The sequence below is a fragment of the Oryctolagus cuniculus genome, chromosome 18 (genome assembly GCF_964237555.1).
Source record: "Oryctolagus cuniculus chromosome 18, mOryCun1.1, whole genome shotgun sequence".
Classification (NCBI taxonomy): domain Eukaryota; kingdom Metazoa; phylum Chordata; class Mammalia; order Lagomorpha; family Leporidae; genus Oryctolagus; species Oryctolagus cuniculus.
In genome coordinates this window covers 12,453,724-12,475,093 of record NC_091449.1, presented here as the reverse complement: position 1 = coordinate 12,475,093, position 21,370 = coordinate 12,453,724, and the positions used below count along the sequence as shown (strand labels likewise).

At 53.0% G+C, this 21,370-nt stretch overlaps 2 protein-coding genes across 3 annotated transcripts; one reads left to right on the top strand and one right to left on the bottom strand.

The window, feature by feature from the left end:
- Positions 1-2,469: 2,469 nt before the first annotated feature.
- On the top strand, positions 2,470-5,637 carry TEX101 (testis expressed 101). Its single transcript, XM_070062531.1, has 6 exons — positions 2,470-2,626; positions 2,897-2,990; positions 3,115-3,258; positions 3,410-3,592; positions 4,956-5,084; positions 5,229-5,637. The coding sequence occupies exons 2-6, from the start codon at positions 2,930-2,932 to the stop codon at positions 5,507-5,509; spliced, it is 798 nt and encodes a 265-aa protein (XP_069918632.1). The 5' UTR covers positions 2,470-2,626; positions 2,897-2,929; the 3' UTR covers positions 5,510-5,637.
- A 10,752-nt stretch (positions 5,638-16,389) lies between these two features.
- LOC138846439 (seminal plasma protein BSP-30 kDa-like) lies at positions 16,390-20,337 on the bottom strand. 2 transcript variants are annotated; one of them, XM_070062144.1, is made up of 6 exons: positions 19,996-20,326; positions 18,498-18,560; positions 17,667-17,846; positions 17,422-17,553; positions 17,092-17,240; positions 16,390-16,509 (listed from the first exon to the last, which is right to left on the bottom strand). In XM_070062144.1, exons 1-5 carry the CDS (start codon positions 20,069-20,071, stop codon positions 17,098-17,100), a joined length of 594 nt encoding a protein of 197 aa, XP_069918245.1. In that variant the 5' UTR covers positions 20,072-20,326; the 3' UTR covers positions 16,390-16,509; positions 17,092-17,097. The 2 variants fall into 2 exon arrangements, with proteins under 2 accessions (XP_069918245.1, XP_069918246.1); XM_070062145.1 differs by lacking the exon at positions 16,390-16,509 and adding an exon at positions 16,511-16,625 and having other exon boundaries at positions 19,996-20,337.
- Between the last annotated feature and the right edge of the window lie 1,033 nt (positions 20,338-21,370).

Here is a 21,370-nt window from a genome sequence, read left to right as displayed (position 1 = left end):
GCCCAAGTGCTTGGGCCCTGCACCCCAAGGGAGACCAGGATAAGTACCTGGCTCCTGGCTTCGGATCAGCGTGGTGCGCCAGCCGCAGCAGCCATTGGAGGGTGAACCAACGGCAAAGGAAGACCTTTCTCTGTCTCTCTCTCACTATCCACTCTGCCTGTCAAAAAATAAAAAATAAAAAAATACATACTTTACATAAAATTGAGTTTTTGCCAAAATTATTTTTATTGTGGCATTTTCTCTATTAAAAATAAATACATATTATTAGCTTAACTTCCAGAAGCAATGCAGATTGTAAAAGCACACCAAAGAGATCCTTACTTCCTGTTACATCCAGATGCTGAGTTAAGGGAGACTCTGGTCTGAGGGAGGAGGGAGGGGCTGGGCCCTAGACTCTGGTCTGAGGGAGGAGGGGCTGGGGACCTGGGCTTCTGGGTCTGAGGGAGGAGGAGACCAAGGGCAGGGACCCGCAGATCCACAAGTGATGAGAGGGCTGGGGCCTGGCATTAGGGTCCCAGTATTTGAGGTAAATTCTTGCTGTTGTCTCTGACAGGTGGGGTCGAGGCCACAGAGAGTAACCGAAGGCCGCCGGCTTCATCCGTCTACTCCCCTGCCTCCTGATGAGCCCAGACGTCCTGCCCTGTCGTGCAGCAGCTTGCTTGTTCTTTCCCTTCCTCCCTCCCACCCTCCCTCCCTCCCTCCCTCCCCTTCCTCCCTCCCCTCCTCCCTCCCTTCCTCTTCCTTATCTCTTTCTTTCTTTCAGACCAAGTGATGGGGAAAGAAGTCTTCCATCCCCAAATGGCCGCAGCAGCCAGAGCTAGGCCCGGCTGAAGCCAGGAGCCAGGAACTCTAGCCCGGCCTCCCATGAGAGTGCAGGGGCCCAAGCACTTGGGCCGTGCTCCGCTGCTTTCCCAGGTGCACTAGCGGAGAGTTGGATTGGAAGTGGCGCAGCCAGGACTTGAACCGGCGCTCCAGTAGAGGATGCCGGCGTGGCTTAACCCACTGCACTATGATGCTGGCCCCTTGCATGCCTCTTTCTGTATTCTGACTCTTGGGGCACTACATAACTACTCAGGGTCTAGGACTACTATATAATCTAATTGCAATGCTCTGATCCTAAGTAATTATTAAGTTAACAAATAGTTTTGATGGGCTCCAAAAAGGCATAATATTCTTTCTAAAGTGATCTAGCTAAGTTGCTATCTCTTAATATTGGTATTAACTGGGGGGCCAGTTCTGTGGCGTAGCAGGTAAAGCTGCCGCCTGCAGGGTCAGCATCCTGGCTACTCCTCTTCCGATCCAGCTCTCTTCTGTGGCCTGGGAAAGCAGTAGAAGATGGCACAAGTCCTTGGGCCCCTGCACCTGCGTGGGAGGCCTGGAAGAAGCTCCTGGCTCCTGGCTTTGGATCGGTGCAGCTCCACCATTGCGGCATCTGGGGAGTGAACCAGCAGATGGAAGACCTCTCTCTCTCTCTCTCTCTCTCTGCCTCTGCCTCTTTGTAACTCTGCCTTTCAAATGAATAAATCTTTAAAAAAAATGTGTATTAACTGGCCCTAGTACTCATTTCTAACTCTTTTAAAGTTCTTAATATATTTTTACATCAAATTAGAGCTTTACCAACCCCTTTCACAATCTTTTTCATTTATGTCCCCGGCCCCCACGCCCCGATCCTGCACCTACTGGTTTACTCCCCGTATGTGCCCAACAGCCTGGGCTGGCTAGGCCAAAGACAGTAGCCTGGAGCTCAATCCAGGTCTCCCACATGGGTGGCAGGGATCCAAGGACCTGAGCCATCTTGCTTTTCCAAGAGTGTGCATCTGCTGGGAGCTGTCTACACTTCTGAGCCAAACACCTGCCCCAACCCCGTTCTTACTCCAGCATCTTCCCTTTTAAAAATATCCATTGCTGCTGTAACTCAGAAACATTTCAACTGAGCAAGCACACAGGGTGGAGCCTGACGTCACGCATACAGACACGTGCAAAGGGATTCTCATCGGTGCCCAAGAAACGCGAGTGACGAGCGAGGCTCACGGTGCGGGCAAGGCAGGCGGGTCGGGCACCAGGGCGGTCAGCTACGGCCCAGGCGCACGTTGGAGCAGCGCTCCGTGCAGCGCTGCTGGCGGCCACGGAGGCCGTGACGCCTGGACCGTGCAGGGGCCGGGGACGTGAAAAGCGAGAAGCCCCGACTGACTGCAGGGTTAGGGCCACCGTGCAGGCGCCGGAAACCTCCGGGGCCATTTGCAAGGGTTTGGTGGCTGGAGGAGAGACAACACAGTCCAAAAGAGGAGCAGGTCATTTTGGGGACCCCAGGGACGCGACGGCCTCTCGCGCGCGGACTTGCCCGCGCGGCTCGCTGTCTACACATGCGCACATTCTGAGTGCGGGCGGAAGTGGGTCTCGTGCAGCGCGCCTCCCTCCAGGCTCATCCAATGAGCTCACGGGATGCTTTCGCGGTGACCAATGGGGCTTCGAGTGGCCCCGCGGCGGCCGCTGGTCCCGCCTTCCGTGCCGCCGGGGGTCTGACTTGGGGGAAGGGCGCTGCAGGCCGCACCTTGGGCGTCGCGAGGTGGTCGTGAGGCCGGTTGGAAGCCGCCAGCAATTTTGTTCTGTTGGAGCGAAGCAGGAGGTTGGGGCAGCCGGGTTTCTGGGTCCCGAGCGCTGGGAAGCCGGGAGCCTGAGCCCCGCGGGCAGAGGGGGCCGGGACCCAGACTTCCAGATTCCACGTGGGCCGGGCCCAGGCGCTCGGGACCCCGGTTCCGGGGGTTGGGGGCGGCGGGGCACGGGCTGAGCTGCTCCAGCTTGGGAGCGGGTGTGGGCCCCCGCGGGTCCGGGGCGGGATGGGGGTGGCTTCCGGGCCTCTCCCCGGGGGAGCTGAACACGGCCTGTGCCCCGCCAGCGCGCGGACCCCGAGCCCTCTCGGAGAGAAGCCATGGGAGCCTTCCTCGTGCGGGACTCGCTCTTCCTCCTCCTCCTGGGAGCCTCCTTGACGTGTATGTGGGGGAGGGTGGGGGGTGGGGGCAGGGCAGCCGCGGCTCGGCGCGGGGCCTGGGGGTGGGCATGGCGCGCCTGTGGCCAAGGGCTGGCCTCTCTCTCTCTCTCTCCTTGCCTCCGCAGTGGCCCACAATTTGAACTGCCAGAAGAGCTTGACCGTGAGACTGGGCAGGGATCTGAGCAACACGTTTAACTGGACCGCCGAGGAGGTTGAGACTTGTGACAATGGGGCACTTTGCCAGGAAAGCATATTAATTATCACAGCAGGTAAAACGGGAGGCGGCGACTGGGTTGGGCGGGTGGGTGGGGGTGGGTGGGTGGGGGGGAGTGATAATGTCCCTGTCCCTGCTGTCCCCCCACCCCTTCCCCATGTCCACCATGGTCCCACCCGCTTACCCCCGCTCCCGTCTCCCAACAGGGACCAGGACAGTCGCTCTGGGCAGCAAAGGCTGCGTCTTTGCAGAGACAGAGTCAGTGACGTTCATCCAGCACTCGGCACCCCCTAGCCTGGTGGCGGTCTCCTACAGTAACTACTGTGATAACTTGCTGTGCAACAACAGAGAGGCCATTGCCCAGTTCGGGAATCTGCAGCTGTTCTCAGGTACGCTGGGCGTGGGGTAGGTGGTAAGAGGCGCTCCGCAGACGCCCGGAGAGTGTGTCTCTCCTCCCTGTGCTCCCGAGCTGCCTTGGTGCTGTTTTTTTCTGAATGGCTACCTTGGGATCTACACACACTGCTCTCAGAGCACAGGGGCGTCACAGAGACCTGGAGTGTGGACTGAAAGATGTCAGTGTTCCTACCCTCTGCGCACGGGGTGACGGCATGATCAGGCTAGCAGTTGGTAGTCACTCGTTGCTGTGGGACTGCAACCCCATTCCCCGGTTTGGCTTCAAGACTTGTGGTCATCTGGCCCTGCCTGTCTCCAGCTTCATTCCCTCTGTTCCCTTTTAACATTGATTGTGTTCTAGTGGGGGCTGAAATTCAGAATGCTTAACCATGGAGAGGGTATGCCCGGTCAGATGATGAGTCCTGGCCATAAACAAGACAGTTATATGCCTCGCCTGTGCCCTACCAGCTGCATGTCAATATTGCAACTTCACAGAATCCCCAGACCCACCCAACTGGCTCAAATCCCCTGGCCTCTGTCCTTGCTAGCTACCCCCCACCCAACCCCCGTTTTCATGTTGATAACCCCATCTCTGTCTCAGTTCAGGCTTTAGCTCTTTGAAATATTCTTCCCGGCGCCGCGGCTCACTAGGCTAATCCTCCGCCTAGCGGCACTGGCACACCGGGTTCTAGTCCCGGTCGGGGCGCCGGATTCTGTCCCGGTTGCCCCTCTTCCAGGCCAGCTCTCTGCTGTGGCCCGGGAGTGCAGTGGAGGATGGCCCAAGTGCTTGGGCCCTGCACCCCATGGGAGACCAGGAAAAGCACCTGGCTCCTGGCTCCTGCCATCGGATCAGCGCAGTGCGCCGGCCGCGGCGGCCATTGGAGGGTGAACCAACGGCAAAGGAAGACCTTTCTCTCTGTCTCTCTCTCTCACTGTCCACTCTGCCTGTCAAAAAAAAAGAAAAAAAAAAGAAAAAAAAAAAGAAAAATTCTTCGAAAATTTGAAAATTCTTTTGGATGTTTAGACATTTCTTCATTCCTTTGCCATTATACTTTGAGCATGGAACCTGGTGGGCTGGGTTGTAGTTAATCACTTACTTGTCTCTCTCCTGTAGATGACAGTGCTAGATGGCAGGGACTGTGCCCTTTTCATTTTCCGATCTCCGTGTTTAAGCACACAGCTTGGGAGTCATGTGAATGGACTTCGGCAGCAAAGGAAACCGGCTGGGGGAGTTGGGGAGGCTGCGTGGCGGGTCCTGACTAGAGTGTCGTCAGCAGGAAAGACGGGGAGAGAAGGAAGCCAGGAGAGACATCTCCCAGGGCGGCACGTGCCCTCAAGGGCCTCTCTCTCCTTTTCCAGGCTCCTCTGTGTCAACAGCTTTCCGTTGCCCAACCTGTCTGGCTCTGGGGTCGTGTTCCAGTGCTCCTTATCTGCCCTGTGTCAATGGTACAAGCCGATGCTATCAAGGAAAACTCAATATCACTGGAGGTAAACTGAACATCTGGCTGTGGGCAGAGACTGCAAAACCAGACGTCTGAGTAGATCCCAAGAGGCTCTGACACTCAGGGCTTCAGGGGTGTGGGCGAATTCGATTCCCTTCTGATTCCTAAAACACTCGCCTTGTTCCATTAGGAGACATGAACGTGTCTGTGGAGATCAAAGGCTGTACAGATATGAAAGACTGCAGGCTGATGGGAAGAGTCACCACAGTAGGACCCATGCTGATAAAGGAAACGTGTTCCCTCCAGTCGTTCCCTAAGCCCCGGGTTGCTGAAAATGGGAGCCGCCTGGCCTCCCATTTCAGCTTTGGGGTCAGGGCCACTGCTGCCATCGCCGTTGCTACTGCTGTGATCACTTGTCCCATTTTCCTGAGGAGGTACTTCTCGTCCTGGGTCTCACGGCGCCTTTACTGAGCGAGAGCCTTCCAGCACCTTGATAGCAGCAAGCTGAGGAGCGCTTGGAGACTGAGGGGCGAGAGAGAGAGTTGCTGTAGATGTGTTAGACGTGTTTGGCGTTTTAATAAAATTTCTACTGTGGTTTGTGTGTGCTTCAAGACTAGAAGTGGAGTATTAGTGTTAAAAGGCGCCCTGAAAATCCTTCTCCAATGCACACGTTGTTCAGAAAGAAATCTGAGCTCTGGAAACCTGTTTCTCCCATTTACACAGGCGCGGGCAGAGCCCAGACACTTAGATATTCCTACTTAGAGTGTGACTCCCTCTCACTCTAGTGCCCAGCGTCTCTGGCCGGCTGGGCACGTGGCCAGCTTTAGCTCTCTGCAGAGCACGCACTCCCAGCTCAAATTTAAGGCCAAAGTCAGCTCCTTGGGAGTTCAGAATTTCTCTAGGATGTGTAGGAGAATGAGAAAAGTCGGACTGCAGAGTCTCTGAGTATAATGGGCTCCATCTTCCTATGTCCTGTCTGTCCTTGGCCTGGCCCACTTCATGTCCTTCCCTGCTCTGCAGCTTACTGGACGCCTCTTCAGTGGCCAGAGGGAACTTGGAAGGGGGATGGGCTAATCAAGGCATAATGAATGAGGGCCTGGGTCTATTAGGAGTGGAGATTTTTACAAATTCCCTGCTTATTTATTATTACTGAAGACTATAAAATCTATCTTAGAAGACTTAAGTGATGTAGTTGATACCAAGAACAAAGAACTCCCTCTTATTCCTTATCGTTGTCCTTAGGCTTCTAGTTCCCCACTGTGTCCATTTGATGAAACTCTCTAAAGAGGGATAAGAAACATCAGCAAATAAGACAGAGTGGACAGTGAGAGAGAGAGAGAGAAAGGTCTTCCTTTTCCACTGGTTCACCCCCCAATGGTTGCCGCAGCCGGTGCACCGCGCTGATCCGATGGCAGGAGCCAGGTGCTTCTCCTGGTCTCCCATGGGGTGCAGGGCCCAAGCACTTGGGCCATCCTCCACTGCACTCCCTGGCCACAGCAGAGAGCTGGACTGGAAGAGGAGCAACCGGGACAGAATCCGGTGCCCCGACCGGGACTAGAACCTGGGGTGCCAGCGCCGCAGGCGGAAGATTAGCCTAGTGAGCCACAGCGCTGGGGCAAATAAGTTTTGTAGTAAGAAGTATTCATAGCTGTGGCTAGTAAATACTATTTGGAGTAGAAAACAAGTAGGTGACATTGACTTTCTAAGGATGCTGACACAGTTTCAAGAGAAATTTCTGGGTGATTGGAGGAAGCACACAACTTTTAAGATTTAGGTCTGGGCCGGCGCCGCGGCTCACTAGGTTAATCCTCCGCCTTGCGGCGCCGGCACACCGGGTTCTAGTCCCGGATGGGGCACCGGATTCTGTCCCAGTTGCCCCTCTTCCAGGCCAGCTCTCTGCTGTGGCCCGGGAGTGCAGTGGAGGATGGCCCAAGTGCTTGGGCCCTGCACCCCATGGGAGACCAGGATAAGTACCTGGCTCCTGCCATCAGATCAGCACGGTGTGCCGGCCGCAGCGCGCTGACCGCAGCGGCCATTGGAGGGTGAACCAATGGCAAAAGGAAGACCTTTCTCTCTGTCTCTCTCTCTCACTGTCCACTCTGCCTGTCAAAAAAAAAAAAAAAAAAAAAAGATTTAGGTCTGTAAATTGTTTTGGCGTTTTAAAAAGTATAGGCCACATTTTTGCAGCACATACACATTTATCAGGCAAAACTCAAGTGTACAAATTCTTAGTGTTTTTATATAAGTATAATAAAATATTTTAATATATAATGTATTTTAAATAATTTTTAAAAATATTTATTTATTTTTGGAAGGCAGGGTTACAGAGAGAGAGAGAGGCAGAAACAGAGAGAGATCTCTTCCATGCACTGATTTATTTCCCAAATGGCTGCAATGGCCAGGGCTTGGCCAGGGCTGGGCCAGGCCAGAGCCAAGAGCCAAGAGCCAGGAGCTTTTTCTGAGTCTCCCATGTGAGTGGCAGGTGCCCAAGTACTCAGGCCATCTTCTGCTGCTTTCCCAGACTGTTAGCAGGGAGGTGGATGGGAAGTGGAGCAGCCGGGGCGTGAATTGGTACCTGTATGGGATGCTGGCATTGCAGGTAGCGGCTTAACCCACTCTGCCACAATCCAGCCCCACTATTGCCAGAGAAGCAAAGGGTCCTCGTCTTCACGCAAGAAAGAATTCAGGCGTGAGACAGAGAGTAGTAGAAAGCAACACAGCAAGGTGTATTAGGGTAGGGACGTCCGTAAGAATGGATGGGCACCTCTCCAGACAGGACCTGAGAGAGTGCTTAGTGCACATTTAGGCTGGAGTTCTTAAGGGGATGGGTCCTGCCTTCCCTCCCCCTTCCTTCTCCTCCTGGGACAAAGGACTTGTTGGATGTAAATACAAAAAAAAAAAAAAATCCTGTCTGAGTTTTCCCCCTGAAGTGATCAGACAGGGGACGCCTGGCTGGCGTTGCCCCGCCTTAGAGGAAGGATGGTCACCAGGTGGAAGGGGCAGGGCCCCCTGGAAGGTCATCAGGACCCGGGCAGGACATTTGAAGTGCAGACACTGGGCTGCACCTGGAAGGTTATCAGGATGACTCTGAGATGCGGGTGCTGGACCTGGATGCCAATTATTAGGCCTTTGTCACACACACAGAAGCTCATTTCTGACTTCCTAACTCCACTTTTAAGCAATTTTACCAGAATCCCTTATTCTACCAAATAGAAGGTAGTCACTTCCTTATTTGGACTGTGACATGGGTATTCTCAGTCATTTCAAAGTTAAATTCAGTTAATTCAGGGCTTTTGCTGTAGCACTGGGGAGAAGGAGGTGACTAGGCTTTGTCTTCGATGCTGTTCTCACTCCTCACGGCCAAGTTCTTTCTGAAGCTAGTCCTTTCACTTCCGTTTCTTCTGGCATCCACTGGGAATCCGCCCACCCTGGCTGGACACTGACGAGGACCCGTGAGGGTCCTCCCAGCTGCTTCTGGAAGAGAGCCTCTTCTTCTTCTTCTTCTTCTTTTTTTTTTTTTTTTTGACAGGCAGAGTGGACAGTGAGAGAGAGAGACAGAGAGAAAGGTCTTCCTTTGCCGTTGGTTCACCCTCCAGTGGCTGCCGTGGGATCCAAAGGCAGGAGCCAGGTGCTTCTCCTGGTCTCCCATGGGGTGCAGGGCCCAAGCACTTGGGCCATCCTCCACTGCACTCCCAGGCCACAGCAGAGAGCTGGCCTGGAAGAGGGGCAACCGGGACAAAATCTGGCGCCCTGACTGGGACTAGAACCCGGTGTGCTGGCGCCGCAAGGCGGAGGATTAGTCTAGTGAGCCGCGGTGCCGGCCAGAGAGCCTCTTTAATGCCCTCAAGTTCATTGGGGTGCTTTGGGAATCTGAAGCTGCCTCAGCCTCCCGAAGATCTGCAGGAAAGATAACGTCACAGGAATTGCGTGTTCCCTAGAGGAAGAGTTGGGGCCTGCATTCTGGAATTATCCCCCACTGTACAACCAGTACTGCACACTCTTCTCACATGTTTTGTTTATTGCCACACTCACCCTTCATTCTTTTGTTTTTTTAAAGATGTATTTATTTGGGCCAGTGATGTGGCATAGTGGGTAAAGCCCCCACCACGTATGGGCACCAGTTCAAGACCCAGCTGCTCTGCTTCCAATCCAGTTCTCTGCTAATCTGCTAATGTACCTGAGGAACAGCCGGAGATGGTTCAAGTCCTTGGGCCCCTGCACCCACTTGGGAGACCTGGAAGAAGCTCTTGACTCCCGGCTTTGGTCTGGCCCAGCCCTGGCCGCTTGGGGAGTGAACCAGAGGATGGAAGATCTCTCTCTTTCTCTTCCTTTCTCTGTTAACTCTGACTTTCAAATAAATACATACATCTTTTACAAAATAAAAAGATTGATTTATTTGAAAGAGTTGGAGAGAGAATCTTCCATCTGCTGGTTCACCCCCCAAAATGGCTGCAACAGCCAAGGCTGGGCCAGACCAAAGCCTGGAGTCAGGAGCTTCATCTGGGTGCATGGGCCCAAGGACTTGGGCCGTCCTCTGCTGCTTTTCCCAGGCACATCAGTAGGGTGCTGTATTGGAAATGGAGCAGCTGGGTTGCTGGATTGCAGGTGGCAGCTTTACCCATTGTGCCACAAAGCTGGCCCTAAGTCCTTCTTCTTAGACTAAAACTCAAGAATTCATGTCTTGCAGATAAAAGGTCTTTAGAACGCTTATCTCTGCCTCCGTTTACGTAGCCTATTCTAGAACTTCCAGGCTGCACATTAGGATATTCTTGTCTAAGCATTTCCATGGTAACAGCCCTAGTGCCTGAATGGAGAAAAGGGTTCAAGAAAAGCAGTATCAGGAGTGGGGAGTGAGAGTAGCCGCACCATATAACCCTGAACACCTCCTGTCTTCTGTCTGAATTTATCTCTGTCCTCACACAGGCATTCGCAGGGACCGCCTCCTCTTCCCAGCCTTCACTCACAGGCCCCACTGCACACCGCTCTGCTAGGAGTCCTACCCCCGCCGCTCTCCCTCTGCAGAGCGGCAGGAGTGCTGCGTTGCCCACGCCACAGAGCTGTCGCCTTCAACCAGGGCAGCAGCACCTAGGGCCGGGCCTTGCTCCCGCAGGGCTGTGACCTCCCGCCCCCGAGAGGAAGACCAGCAGCCTTATTCTATGTCCCGGGTCTTAGAAGTGAACCGGATTTCCACTACTTAGAACCTTCTCCAACAAACACACTGACCACCACCAGCTGCAACCAGTGACCTTCAACTTGATGTAAATTGAAGAAATGCAGTGAATTCTAGAAGGCAGAGAGAAAAAAAGAGGCTGAAGTTAGGAAGGATGGAGTAGTGCAGAAAGGCAGATTTAAAGGTTCCTCTCTTTGTTTCTTCAACCCTGTAGAGTGGCCATGTGACTGTCTTAGTCTGGGGCCATGGGTGGTAGATCTGAGAGGGAGGCCTGTTTTCATCAGGGCGCCAGGAAGCCAGATGTTTGGGTCCCCTTATTTAGTGTTAATAAAAGTAGTTATCATTTGTCGGGCAATTATCCTGTTTCTTGCTCTGTGCTAAGAACTTTAATCCCACTGGGTGGGGCCGGCGCCGTGGCGCAGTAGGTTAATCCTCTGCCTATGGTGCCGGCATCCCATATGGGCGCCGGTTCAAGCCCCAGCTTCTCCACTTCTGATCCAGCTCTCTGCTGTGGCCTGGGAAAGCAGTAGAAGATGGCCCAGGTCCTTGGGCCCCTCACCTGTGTGGGAGACCTGGAAGAAGCTCCTGGCTCCTGGCTTCAGATTAGCTCAGCTCCAGCCATTGAAGCCATCTGGGGAGTGAACCAGTGGATGGAAGACCTCTCTCTCTCTTTCTCTCTGTCTCTACCTCTCTTTGTAACTCTTTCAAATAAATAAAATAAATCCTAAAGTGGGCGTGCCAAGCAGTGTCTTAACCTCTGCACCAAATGCTTGTCTCTGAACACTTTATTTCCCTAGGGAAACACTTAGGAGTAGGATTGCTGGTCACATGGTGCACATTTAACTTTATAATAATCAATAAAATAATCAATGAAATATTTCCTTCCTTCCTTCCTTCCTTCCTTCCTTCCTTCCTTCCTCCCTCCCTCCCTCCCTGCCTCTCTCTCTCTCTCTTTTTTCTTTCTTTTCTCTCTCTCCCCATTGGTTCACCACCCAAATGGCCACTACGGCCAGCGCACTGTGCCTATCCGAAGCCAGGAGCCAGGTGCTTCCTCCTGGTCTCCCATGCGGTGCAGGGCCCAAGCACTTGGGCCATCCTCCACTGCACTCCCGGCCATAGCAGAGAGCTGGCCTGGAAAAGGGGCAACCAGGACAGAATCCGGCGCCCCAACCAGGACTAGAACCTGGAGTACTGGCGCCGCAGGTGGAGGATTAGCCAAGTGAGCCGCGGCGCCAGCCAAAATATTTTCCTCAGTGCTTTTACCATTTTTTGTTCTCACCAGCAATGTATGAGAATTCCAGTTTTGTAGTTTTCAGGATACAATTATGCACATATGTTGTTAGATTTATAAGTAAGTATAACAAGATTTGTAAATCAGTATACTTATTTCATCTTTTTGGAGCTATTCTAAATGATACTTTAAATATTCACTTTCCAATTTTTCATTGCCAGTGTGTAGAACACATGTCTTTGATTTTTGTGTGACCTTGTACCTTTAACTTTGGAAAACGAATCTTTAGTTCCGTGAGCTTTTTTGGCAGTTGCGTGATATTGTTTAAGGAGACAATGAAGCCAGCAGCAAATAGAGAACGTTTTTCCCTTTCTGAACGGCAGGACTTTACTTCTTTTTCTTGGCCAGAGCATCCCGTACACTCGCTAAGGGTGGTGGGAATGGGCATTTGGCCTTGTTCCCACTGATGGCACCTGGGCAGTGAAGCAGATGGGAGCTTTCTCTGTCTGTCCATCTCTCTGTCTCTCTCTCTCTTCTCAAATAAATATATAGTCTTTGTGAGTCACATCCTAGTTATTAAAAAGGAAGGAAATGAAGGCACAAATGGCAGATCTGTGAGACCCTGCTAGAAGAGAAACTGGGAAAGAGAGAGCACTGGACATCTGCACCAGCACAGAAGGAAGTCATCAACCCAGCGGCCTCGCGCCCCTGAAAGAAGCAGGAAAAGAGGAGACACCCCGGGTGAGTGCTAAAGGAATCTCAGAAAACCCAGGGCAGATAGGACATCACGGTGGGGAGGAGCGGTCCCTAAGAAGGTGCTGGGATAGCTGCTGCAACGAGAAGCCTCACACCACACACACACACACACACACACACACACAGAACAATTCTATCTATTCCTAGATACGAACTAACACGATAGAGCTTTCAGAGGAAAACACGGAAGAAATTTTCATTAACTTAGGTTAGGCAAAATGGTCTGATATATGGTGATAACAAAAGCACAGTTGGACTTTGTCAAAACTAGACTTTTGTCCTGTGAAAGGCTGTGAAAACAGGGTACAACCCGGGGACAGTGTCTGCCCAACAGCTACCTGACAAATAGTCACACTGAGAATGTAAGAAATCTCAAGTCTACATTAAAAATATATTTATTTATTTTAAAGGCAGAGTTACAGAGAGGGGAGGGAGGGAGAGAGAGAGAGTGAGACCTTGCATCTGCTGGTTCACTCCCCAAATGGCTGCAATGGCCAGGGTTGGGCCAGACCAAAGCCAGGAACCAAGAGCTGTGTCTGGGTCTCCCACATGAATGCAGGGGCCCAAGCACTCGGGCCATCTTCTGCTGCTTTCCCAGGCACATTCACAGGGAGCGGGATTGGAAGTGGAGCAGCTGGTACTTGAACCGGTGCCCATGTGGGATGCCAGCATCGCAGGCAGCGCCTTAACCTGCTGCACCACAGCACTGACTCCAAAAGTCTACATTTTAAAAAACACCATAGGAGGGTGCTCCAAATAGTATGTGGAACAAAAGAATTAAAGGACAAGTGTATACTGGAGATCAAGAATATTGGAATGCAGGCATAGTATTTTCATAGCATACATTTCTATGAACTGTTTGAGGATTCCTCCTGCAAATCAGAAAACGGGCAAAAGGTGTGGACAGGAATTTCATGGAAGGGGTATACATATGCTCAGTGAAATACGTCAACGTCACTAGTCATCAGGGTCCTGATGAGTTAGCATTGCACCCCTATTAGAACAGCTGAGATAATAAATAGTGACCATGCCAAACACTGGGGAGAAATGGGGAAACCAGACCACTCGTACATCGCTTTGGAATGTAAGTTGTACACCCACTCCTGAACAGAGTTTGGCGGGGCCGGCACTGTGGTGTGCCAAGTAAAGCTGCTGCCTGCGGTGCCGGCATCCCATATGGGCGCCGGTTCGCTGCTCCACTTCCAATCCAGCTCCCTGCTAATGCGCCTGGGAATGCAGTGCCCCTGCACCCACGTGGGAGACTGGGAAGAAGCTCTTGGATCCTGGCTTTAGATTGGCCCAGCCCTGGCCATTGCGGCCATTTGGGGTATGAATCAGTGGATGGAAGACCTCTCTGTCTCTCCTCTTTCTCTCTCTGTAACGCTGCCTTTCAAATAATTAAATCTTAAAAAAAATTGGAAATTTGTTTAAAAAGTAAACCTACAATTTTACTCCCCAGCAGTCACGGTGCTGGTCATTTGTCCCAGAAATGAGAACTCATGTCTACACAGACTCCTGTCCATGACTGCTCACAGCAGCTTTGTTTGTAATGGGTCAAACAGGAGCGACCAAACGTCTCACGAGGGTGGATGCTAAACTCCAGATGGGAGACGTGAACCGTCGCTACCACAGAACAAAAACTCAGCTGGGTCGCGAAGCTATCATTCTGAGTGAAGAAAGCCAGTCTCCAAGTCGTGGGCTGATTCCATTTACTTAACATTCTTTTTTTTTTTTTTTTGTCTTTTTTTCTTAAGATTTATTTATTTATTTGAAAGAGTTACACAGAGAGAGGAGAGAGAGAGAGAGGTCTTCCATCCAGTAGTTCACTCCCCAATTGGCTGCAACAGCTGGAGCTGCACCGATCCAAAGCCAGGAGCCCGGAGCTTCCTCCAGGTCTCCCAAGGGGGTGCAGGGGCCCAAGGCCTTGGACCATCTTCTGCTTTCCCAGGCCATAGCAGAGAGCTGGATCGGAAGTGGAGCAGCCAGGTCTTGAACCGGTGCCCATGTGGGATGCCAGCGCTTCAAGCCAGGGCATTAACCCACTGCACCACAGCACCGGCCCCTATATAACATTCTTGATATGGCAAAATTATAAGGGAGATATGTGTTCTATTTAACCTTATATATAAAACATTACCATTCCTACATGTAATCAATACAAAGATTTTAATGAAATATTTTACATTTTTTTTTTTTTGACAGGCAGAGTGGACAGTGAGAGAGAGACAGAAAGGTCTTTCTTCCATTGGTTCACCTCCTAAGTGGCCGCTACGGCCAGTGCGTTGTGGCCGGCGCACCGCGCTGATCCGAAGCCGGGAGCCAGGTGCTTCTCCTGGTCTCCCATGGGGTGCAGGGCCCAAGCACTTGGGCCATCCTCCACTGCACTCCCGGGCCACAGCAGAGAGCTGGCCTGGAAGAGGGGCAACCGGGACAGAATCCGGCGCCCCGACCAGGACTAGAACCCAGTGTGCCGGTGCGGCAGGCAGAGGATTAGCCTAGTGAGCCGTGGCGCCGGCCAACATTGAACTTTCGATGCCTGTACTGCACTGTCTTGATTACTGCAGCTTCATGAGGAGTCTTGGTATCAAGTAGCACTAATTTTCCAACTTTGCTCTTGTTTTGTTTAGTTGATTCTGCTATTTTAGGTCCTTTACATTTCCAGATAAATTTTGGAATCCTCTTATGAATTGCTACCAAAATTCTGGGATTTTGATTGGGATCAGCTTGAATCTGCAGATCAATGTGAAGCAGTATTAACAGTGTTAATGCCCCCCCCCCCCACACACCAGTTTACTTACGTCCTCTTCAGTTTGTTTCTGCACTGTTCTGAGATTCTCAGTATTCAGGTGTTGGCAGGGATACGGAAAAACTGGAAGTCGTACATTACCAGTGGGGATGTAAAAGGACACAACCACTTCGGAAAACGCCACTTGAACTGGCACGCTGATATGGGGTTATGGTGTCACAAGCAGCAGTCTAACCCTCTGTACCACAACGCCAGCACTGAACTATTTTTTTTTTTTTTTGAGAGACAGAAACACGCACACGCACACGCACACACAGAGGAGACAGAAAGCTCCCATCTACTGGTTCTCTCTTCAAAAGTCTGCAATAGCTGGGGCTTAGCCAAGCTGAGGCCAGGAGCCAGGAACTCAGTCCAGGTCTCCCACGTGGGTGGCAGGGACCCAAGTCCTTGAACCATCACCTGCTGCCTCCCGGGGTCTGCATGAGCAGGGAGCTGGAATCAGGAGTGAAGCCAAGACTCAAACCCAGGTGCCCCAAGGTGGGATTTAGGCATCTTAACTACTGGAGATAAAGCTCAAAGTAATCATTCTGAGTGAGAGAGCCCAGTCCAACAGAGGTGTTTGCTTTGAGTCCACTCATAGAACATTCTAGAAAATTCCCAACTACTCTGCAGCATATGAAAGCAGACCTGTGGCCTCCAGGGCTGGGGAGGGGCCCCCAAGGGGGGTACTAGGGAGGGATTGGAAAGGGACACGAGGAAGCCTGAGTGGAAGACACACGTGTTCATCACCTTGAACTTGGCAGTGGTTTCTCTGGTGTGCTGTACTTAGCAAACGCTGTAAGCAGGTCTTACACCTCGACAAAGCTGGCTGGGAAAAACGAGAAGAAAGAACATGGGGCTCACCCGTGTCTGTATGTAATTAGCAGTCATGGTTTTCAAGGTGTGTGGTCTTTAGCAGGTCAGTGACAGCACTGTCCCGACGCTACTCAGAACTCAGGTGTGCTGGTTTTTCCTGTGCCTCCAGGGGTAGATTTTGATCTGCTTCTCCCAAAGCATTCGCGGCCAGCTCTGAGGGGCTGGCCTCCCCCTTCGTCAGGAGCGGAAGTTCAAAGGTAGGTCCAACAGGCTTTCTCGCAGGGACAGCTAAACCTGAAAACCCCCTTGCTGCTTCTTATTTTGTAGCTCCCTTAACTTCACAGATTTCGATGCATTCTGGTTGAGCCTCATGAACCCCTCAAGGTCACACGATGACTCTTCCTTCCTGCACGGTGACAAACGGTTCATTGTCAGGTCCCGTGTTGCTATAACAGCTGCCTGGATGCTCACACACAGGACAAGAGATGAGGGCCGGGGTGGGACACAACAGTCCTGGGAGGTCAGCCTGGGCACTCGGAGGCATCCCCATGGTGGGCATTGGCTACCTTGTGAACAGAAAACAAGACCCGACCTGCAGAGAGCGAGCTTTATTGCCTGGTCCCAGGCACAGCGGGGACACGGTGGAGTTGCAGGGTGAGGATTTTGCCTCTGTCACTCAGAGCACCACCGCCAGGCTGGAGATGTTGGATTTCCTGCGTGTGGGGTTCAAAGGGCTGGCTTCATCCACGGCCGTGGCAGGTGCACCGCGTGGGGATTTTACACGGACCCGTGTCCGTGTTGCTGAGTCCTGAGCTTTCCCAGAAGTCACCTGGAGCACAGAGGTTCCTCTCTCCCCCCTCCCCCCTCATGCCTCTCTTGCCCAGCCCCACCCTCTCCCACACCTGCTCAAAGCACTGTGTGTCCCGCCCTGTGCCCCTCCCACCTGCTCTTCTCTCTTCTCTCACCTCTCTCATCTGACCTCAGACGCCTCCCCCTCAGCCACTCCTGCCCCATTGGACCTGCACCCTCTTCCTTCTTCCTCTCCGACTCCTCTCTCTCCTCCTTCGGCCACTTTGCCCATGGCTCTTACTTTCTCTCCACCATTCCTCTCCATCAGCTCTGCCCGCCCGGGCTCTGCTCCCCTCTCTTCCTCCTGCGCCCTTTCTGCCTCATCCCAGCTCCCAGCTGTGTCCTCGCTGCAGCTCACCTCACCCAGTCACCTCGCTCTCCTCTTCCTCCAGCTCACCCTCGTCCCTTCCAGCCCTTCTTGTCTCCTCTGCTCCAGACCTCCTTACCTTCTGTCAGTAGCAATACTTCCAAGCTTTATCATGGTCGTAGTATGGAGACAGTGAGCACCAAGCCATTCTGAAGAGACTCCCCTTGGTGATGCAGTCTTTGTAAACGTGGCCTTCAAAGATGAAGGGAAACACACACCGGGCACGATCTGAAAAGTGCAAGGAACGAGTGGGAAAGCTGAGGGGCAAAGGTCGTTCACAGTCTTCTGAGGTAAAGGGGACATGGGTGGAGCCCACAGGAGAAGATGCAGGACCACCTGAGGCCGCGCATACAGGGTCCCCCTCCCTCTGGGGAGCCGGGTGGGTGCAGAGGGAAAGCTGCCCACTCACCGTCATCGGTACAGTACTTCCATTTCCCCGAGTATTTGTCTGTTAGAGAACACCAGTGGAATATGGAACCCTCCACAGTGCAATCAAAGTGCTTTTTGTTTCCAAATGTGAACGGGAAAACGCATTTTTTATCTGAAAAACCAAAGACCTTGCTCTCTTCCTCCACCTACAGCACAGCAGGGCCCCGTCAGAGTCTGTTCATGTCGGCCCATCACCCCGGGGGCTGCGGTGACGTGACCTCTCACCTGACTGTCCTGGGGGTCCGGGGGACAAGGCGTTCTTGGCATTAGGTGTACTTGACAGTCCCGGGGGCGGCTTGTTTTGGATTTGTGATGTTGTTGGCTTGTGTGTTGCGGTTGTTGCTGCTGGTGTGGTGGTAGTTATTTTTGATGCTTTTATAGTTTTTGCTTTATAAGATTCAGCACCTGAAGACCAAATAAATCCCACCTCCATGAACACAGGTGGATTCTCATTCTTGTCACTGACCCTCGCTCATGTCTGGTAGCCTGACGCCATCTTGCCCTATTCACGGGCTGTCAAGGACGGCTCCAGCCCACCCTGGCCTTGCATTTGACTGAGTGGACGATGAAAACACAGGCAGCCCGTTCAGTCCTCCTGGGTGACTGGACCTGGCCGAGGCGCGGCAGCCCCGACCTGCACGCGTTCCCTCAGCCTCAGCTCTGGGTTTTCTGGCCGCAAGCGTCACCTCTCTGCGTCTCGCACTGCTCATTTCTGTCCCGAGGCCCTCGTGCCCCCTGAGCCGGCCTCAGCCCTGCGGGAAGGCTTCCTGAGCAGGCCTCCGTCCCAGGGAAACGGGGCCTTCTCTGCTTCCGGCCCTGGCTTCAGCCTTCAGCCCTGGGGTCTCCAGGCTGCTGGGCCTCGGGAGCAGAAGCTCGGAGGTGCCTCCACACGGCCAGAGCCCCGTGCACACTGCCCGTTCCTCTCACTGATGGGGAGAGGTTGGCCCCTGCTGGAGGACCCCTGGGAGGGCCCCACCAGGTAGGACTCCACACGGGCCGCTTCTCTTATTTGACAAACTCTCATTCGGATGTTCCTAACTACTCGCCGTTGATTACCTGGTGTTGCAATTACAACACTGTCGTCCACGAGTCCCAGCAGTTCTGACAGCAGACCGGGGGCTGAGGGATGGAGGGAGAGGACGCGTGAGAGAAAGCCAGGAGCCCGAGGCCCCGAGGCCCTGAGGCCAGGAGCACCCTGCCTCTCCGAGCCGCGCTTCCTGCCTCATGTCAGAGGCCACTTTCCTTCCGACCAGAGACACCTTGTGCCCAGGAGGCTCCACCACAGCCGACGAGCAGCCTTGCAGGCGCACAGGCGTGGCCCAGGGACGCAGGGGCTCAGCTGAGCTGCAGGACTCCTGGTCGGTACCTGGAGAACATTCTAGTCCTTTGGTTGCAACCCCCAGCCTGTTCCATGAAAAGCTTACTGTGCACAAAATAACCCACCTGTGTGTGGGCTTCCGGGAGAGACTGGCCCCTGCTGGACGCCCTGGGCAGGCTCCCGATCAGTTAGGACTCCACACAGGCCAGTTCGTTTTATTTGACAAACACGGCTTTCGATTTGTATTTTTTTTCTTTCTTTCTTTCTTTTTTCTTTTTTTTTTTTTTTTGACAGGCAGAGTGGACAGTGAGAGAGAGAGACAGAGAGAAAGGTCTTCCTTTGCCGTTGGTTCACCCTCCAATGGCCGCCGCGGCCGGCACCACGCTGATCCGATGGCAGGAGCCAGGTGCTTCTCCTGGTCTCCCATGGGGTGCAGGGCCCAAGCACTTGGGCCATCCTCCACTGCACTCCCTGGCCACAGCAGAGAGCTGGCCTGGAAGAGGGGCAACCGGGACTAGAATCCGGTGCCCCAACTGGGACTAGAACCCGGTGTCCCGACCGGGACTAGAACCCGGTGTCCCGGCGCCGCAAGGTGGAGGATTAGCCTACTGAGCCGCGGCGCTGGCTGTATTATTTTCTGACATTGATTTACTAGGTTTATTGGAAACATACTGCTATTTATAGCCCCCCCTGCACAACTGTAAGAAAACTAGGATCCGAGGGATGGAGGGAGAGTCCACGTTCATTCTGAGTGGACACCTGGGGACCAGGAGGCTTGACCACAGCTGATAGGGCGGTCCTCGCAGCTTCTCAGTGCTGGGACACAGGGACACAGGGGTGAGCAGGGGTCATGGGGCTGACCGTGCCACGCCCACTGTGGGATAGATGCACACTACCTGTAATTCAACCAAGCAAGCAGGATCCCATCCGTCACTCTTGGGGTGAATAATAGAATTCGCCCTGTGTTCTGAATAGTGAGCCCATATCGGGGCGATGGAGTGGACACCCGGACCCGAGGCAGCAGTCAGGAGGGCTGCTAAGCAGTAAGACCACGACTTCAGAGTCAAACCGAACTGGGTTTACACGTCACAGAGACGTCTGAAAATTCAGTACAATATAAAGCTCTTCAAAGCGTGTGGCAGACAGACGGAAGACAGAGCTGCTGGTGTTGCTATGACTAGGACACGTCAGCTGCGCCTGGTGCGGATTCTGCCCAGCCCGGCCCTCTGGCCTCACCTGCGTTCACGCAGTCCATCTGCAAGAAGGCCCAGGCACACACCCACATCAGGCAGAGTCCCCAGCACACGGCCATGGCGGCTTGCCTTCCCGGGACTGAGACTTCCACCTCTGCCGCCTTCCTTTATAACCTACCATGCCTCACACCGTGTCCCGCCAACAGGATAAGAATCGGCCTCACGCGGACAGTGCTGTGCATTCCTCAGCCCCAGAACATGAAGTTCAAGTTCTCCTCCTAGGTAGAATGCACAGGCCATTGGCCAGCATGGTAATGTCCCTGAACCTCAATATTTCAAGATGTAGATAAAATGAGATCAAAATGCCTTTCAGTCCAGTGTCCCACGGCCAGGAAAAGGGCAGAGGGAAGGAGGAAGAGGACCACTGTCCCTCACGGGGAGCCCAACAGCATCCGTTTCTTCTCCTGACTGTGCATCCCTCCCAGGTCACCTGTTGGAGCCTCAGAATGACCCAACAAGCAGGAGCTGGGTGTGTGTGTGTGTGTGTGTGTGTGTGTGTTTTAAGTGTGCTTAAAAAAGTGCTCATCTAGAATCTTACAGCTAGAAAAATCACCTTTAGAAATAAAGGTAAAATAAAGCTGTTCCCAGATCAAACCCAAGACAGTGTGTTGCATGATCATAAATACCCCAGGGTGGGGGGCAGCCAGAATGCTGGCCAGGATGTCTGTGTCCCTCCCCAGCAGAGCTTGGGGGGCAGCAGTGATGGCTCGGGGGTTCCTGACCCCCGAGCAGGAGACCTGCATGGAATTCCTGGCTCTCCATGTCGGCAGGGCATTTGCGGAGTGAGCCAGTGAATGAGAGAGTGTTTCTCTCTCTCTCTCAAAATTAAAAATTGAAGAAAAAAAAAGAGAAATACTATAGTAAGCGCGCCAAGTGGAAAGCAGGTGATTCTAATGATAATTTAAGCTCTAGACAACAAAGAGCCCAGGTGAAGGGAATTATGTAATTAAAGTTGGTGCGAAGGGCCAGCGAGGTCACGTAGCTGGTGAAGCCGCCCCTGCAGTGTCAGCATCCCATATGGACGCCGGTTCAAGTCCCGGCTGCTCCACATCTGATCCAGCTCTCTGCTGTGGCCTGGGAAAGCAGTAGAAGATGGCCCAAGTGGTTGGGCCCCTGCACCTGTGTGGGAGACCCAGAAGAAGCTCCTGGCTCCTGGCTATGGATTGGCCCAGCTCTGATCATTGGAGCCATTTGGGGAATGAACCATCAGGTGGAAGATATCACTCTCTCTCTCTCTCTGTAACTCTGCCTTTCAAATAAATAATCTTTAAAAAAAAGTTGATGTGCATGCAAATTTAGCCCCTTATATCAAAAGCAATTGTATAAAACAATATGCAGGGGTCGGCACTGTGGTGTAG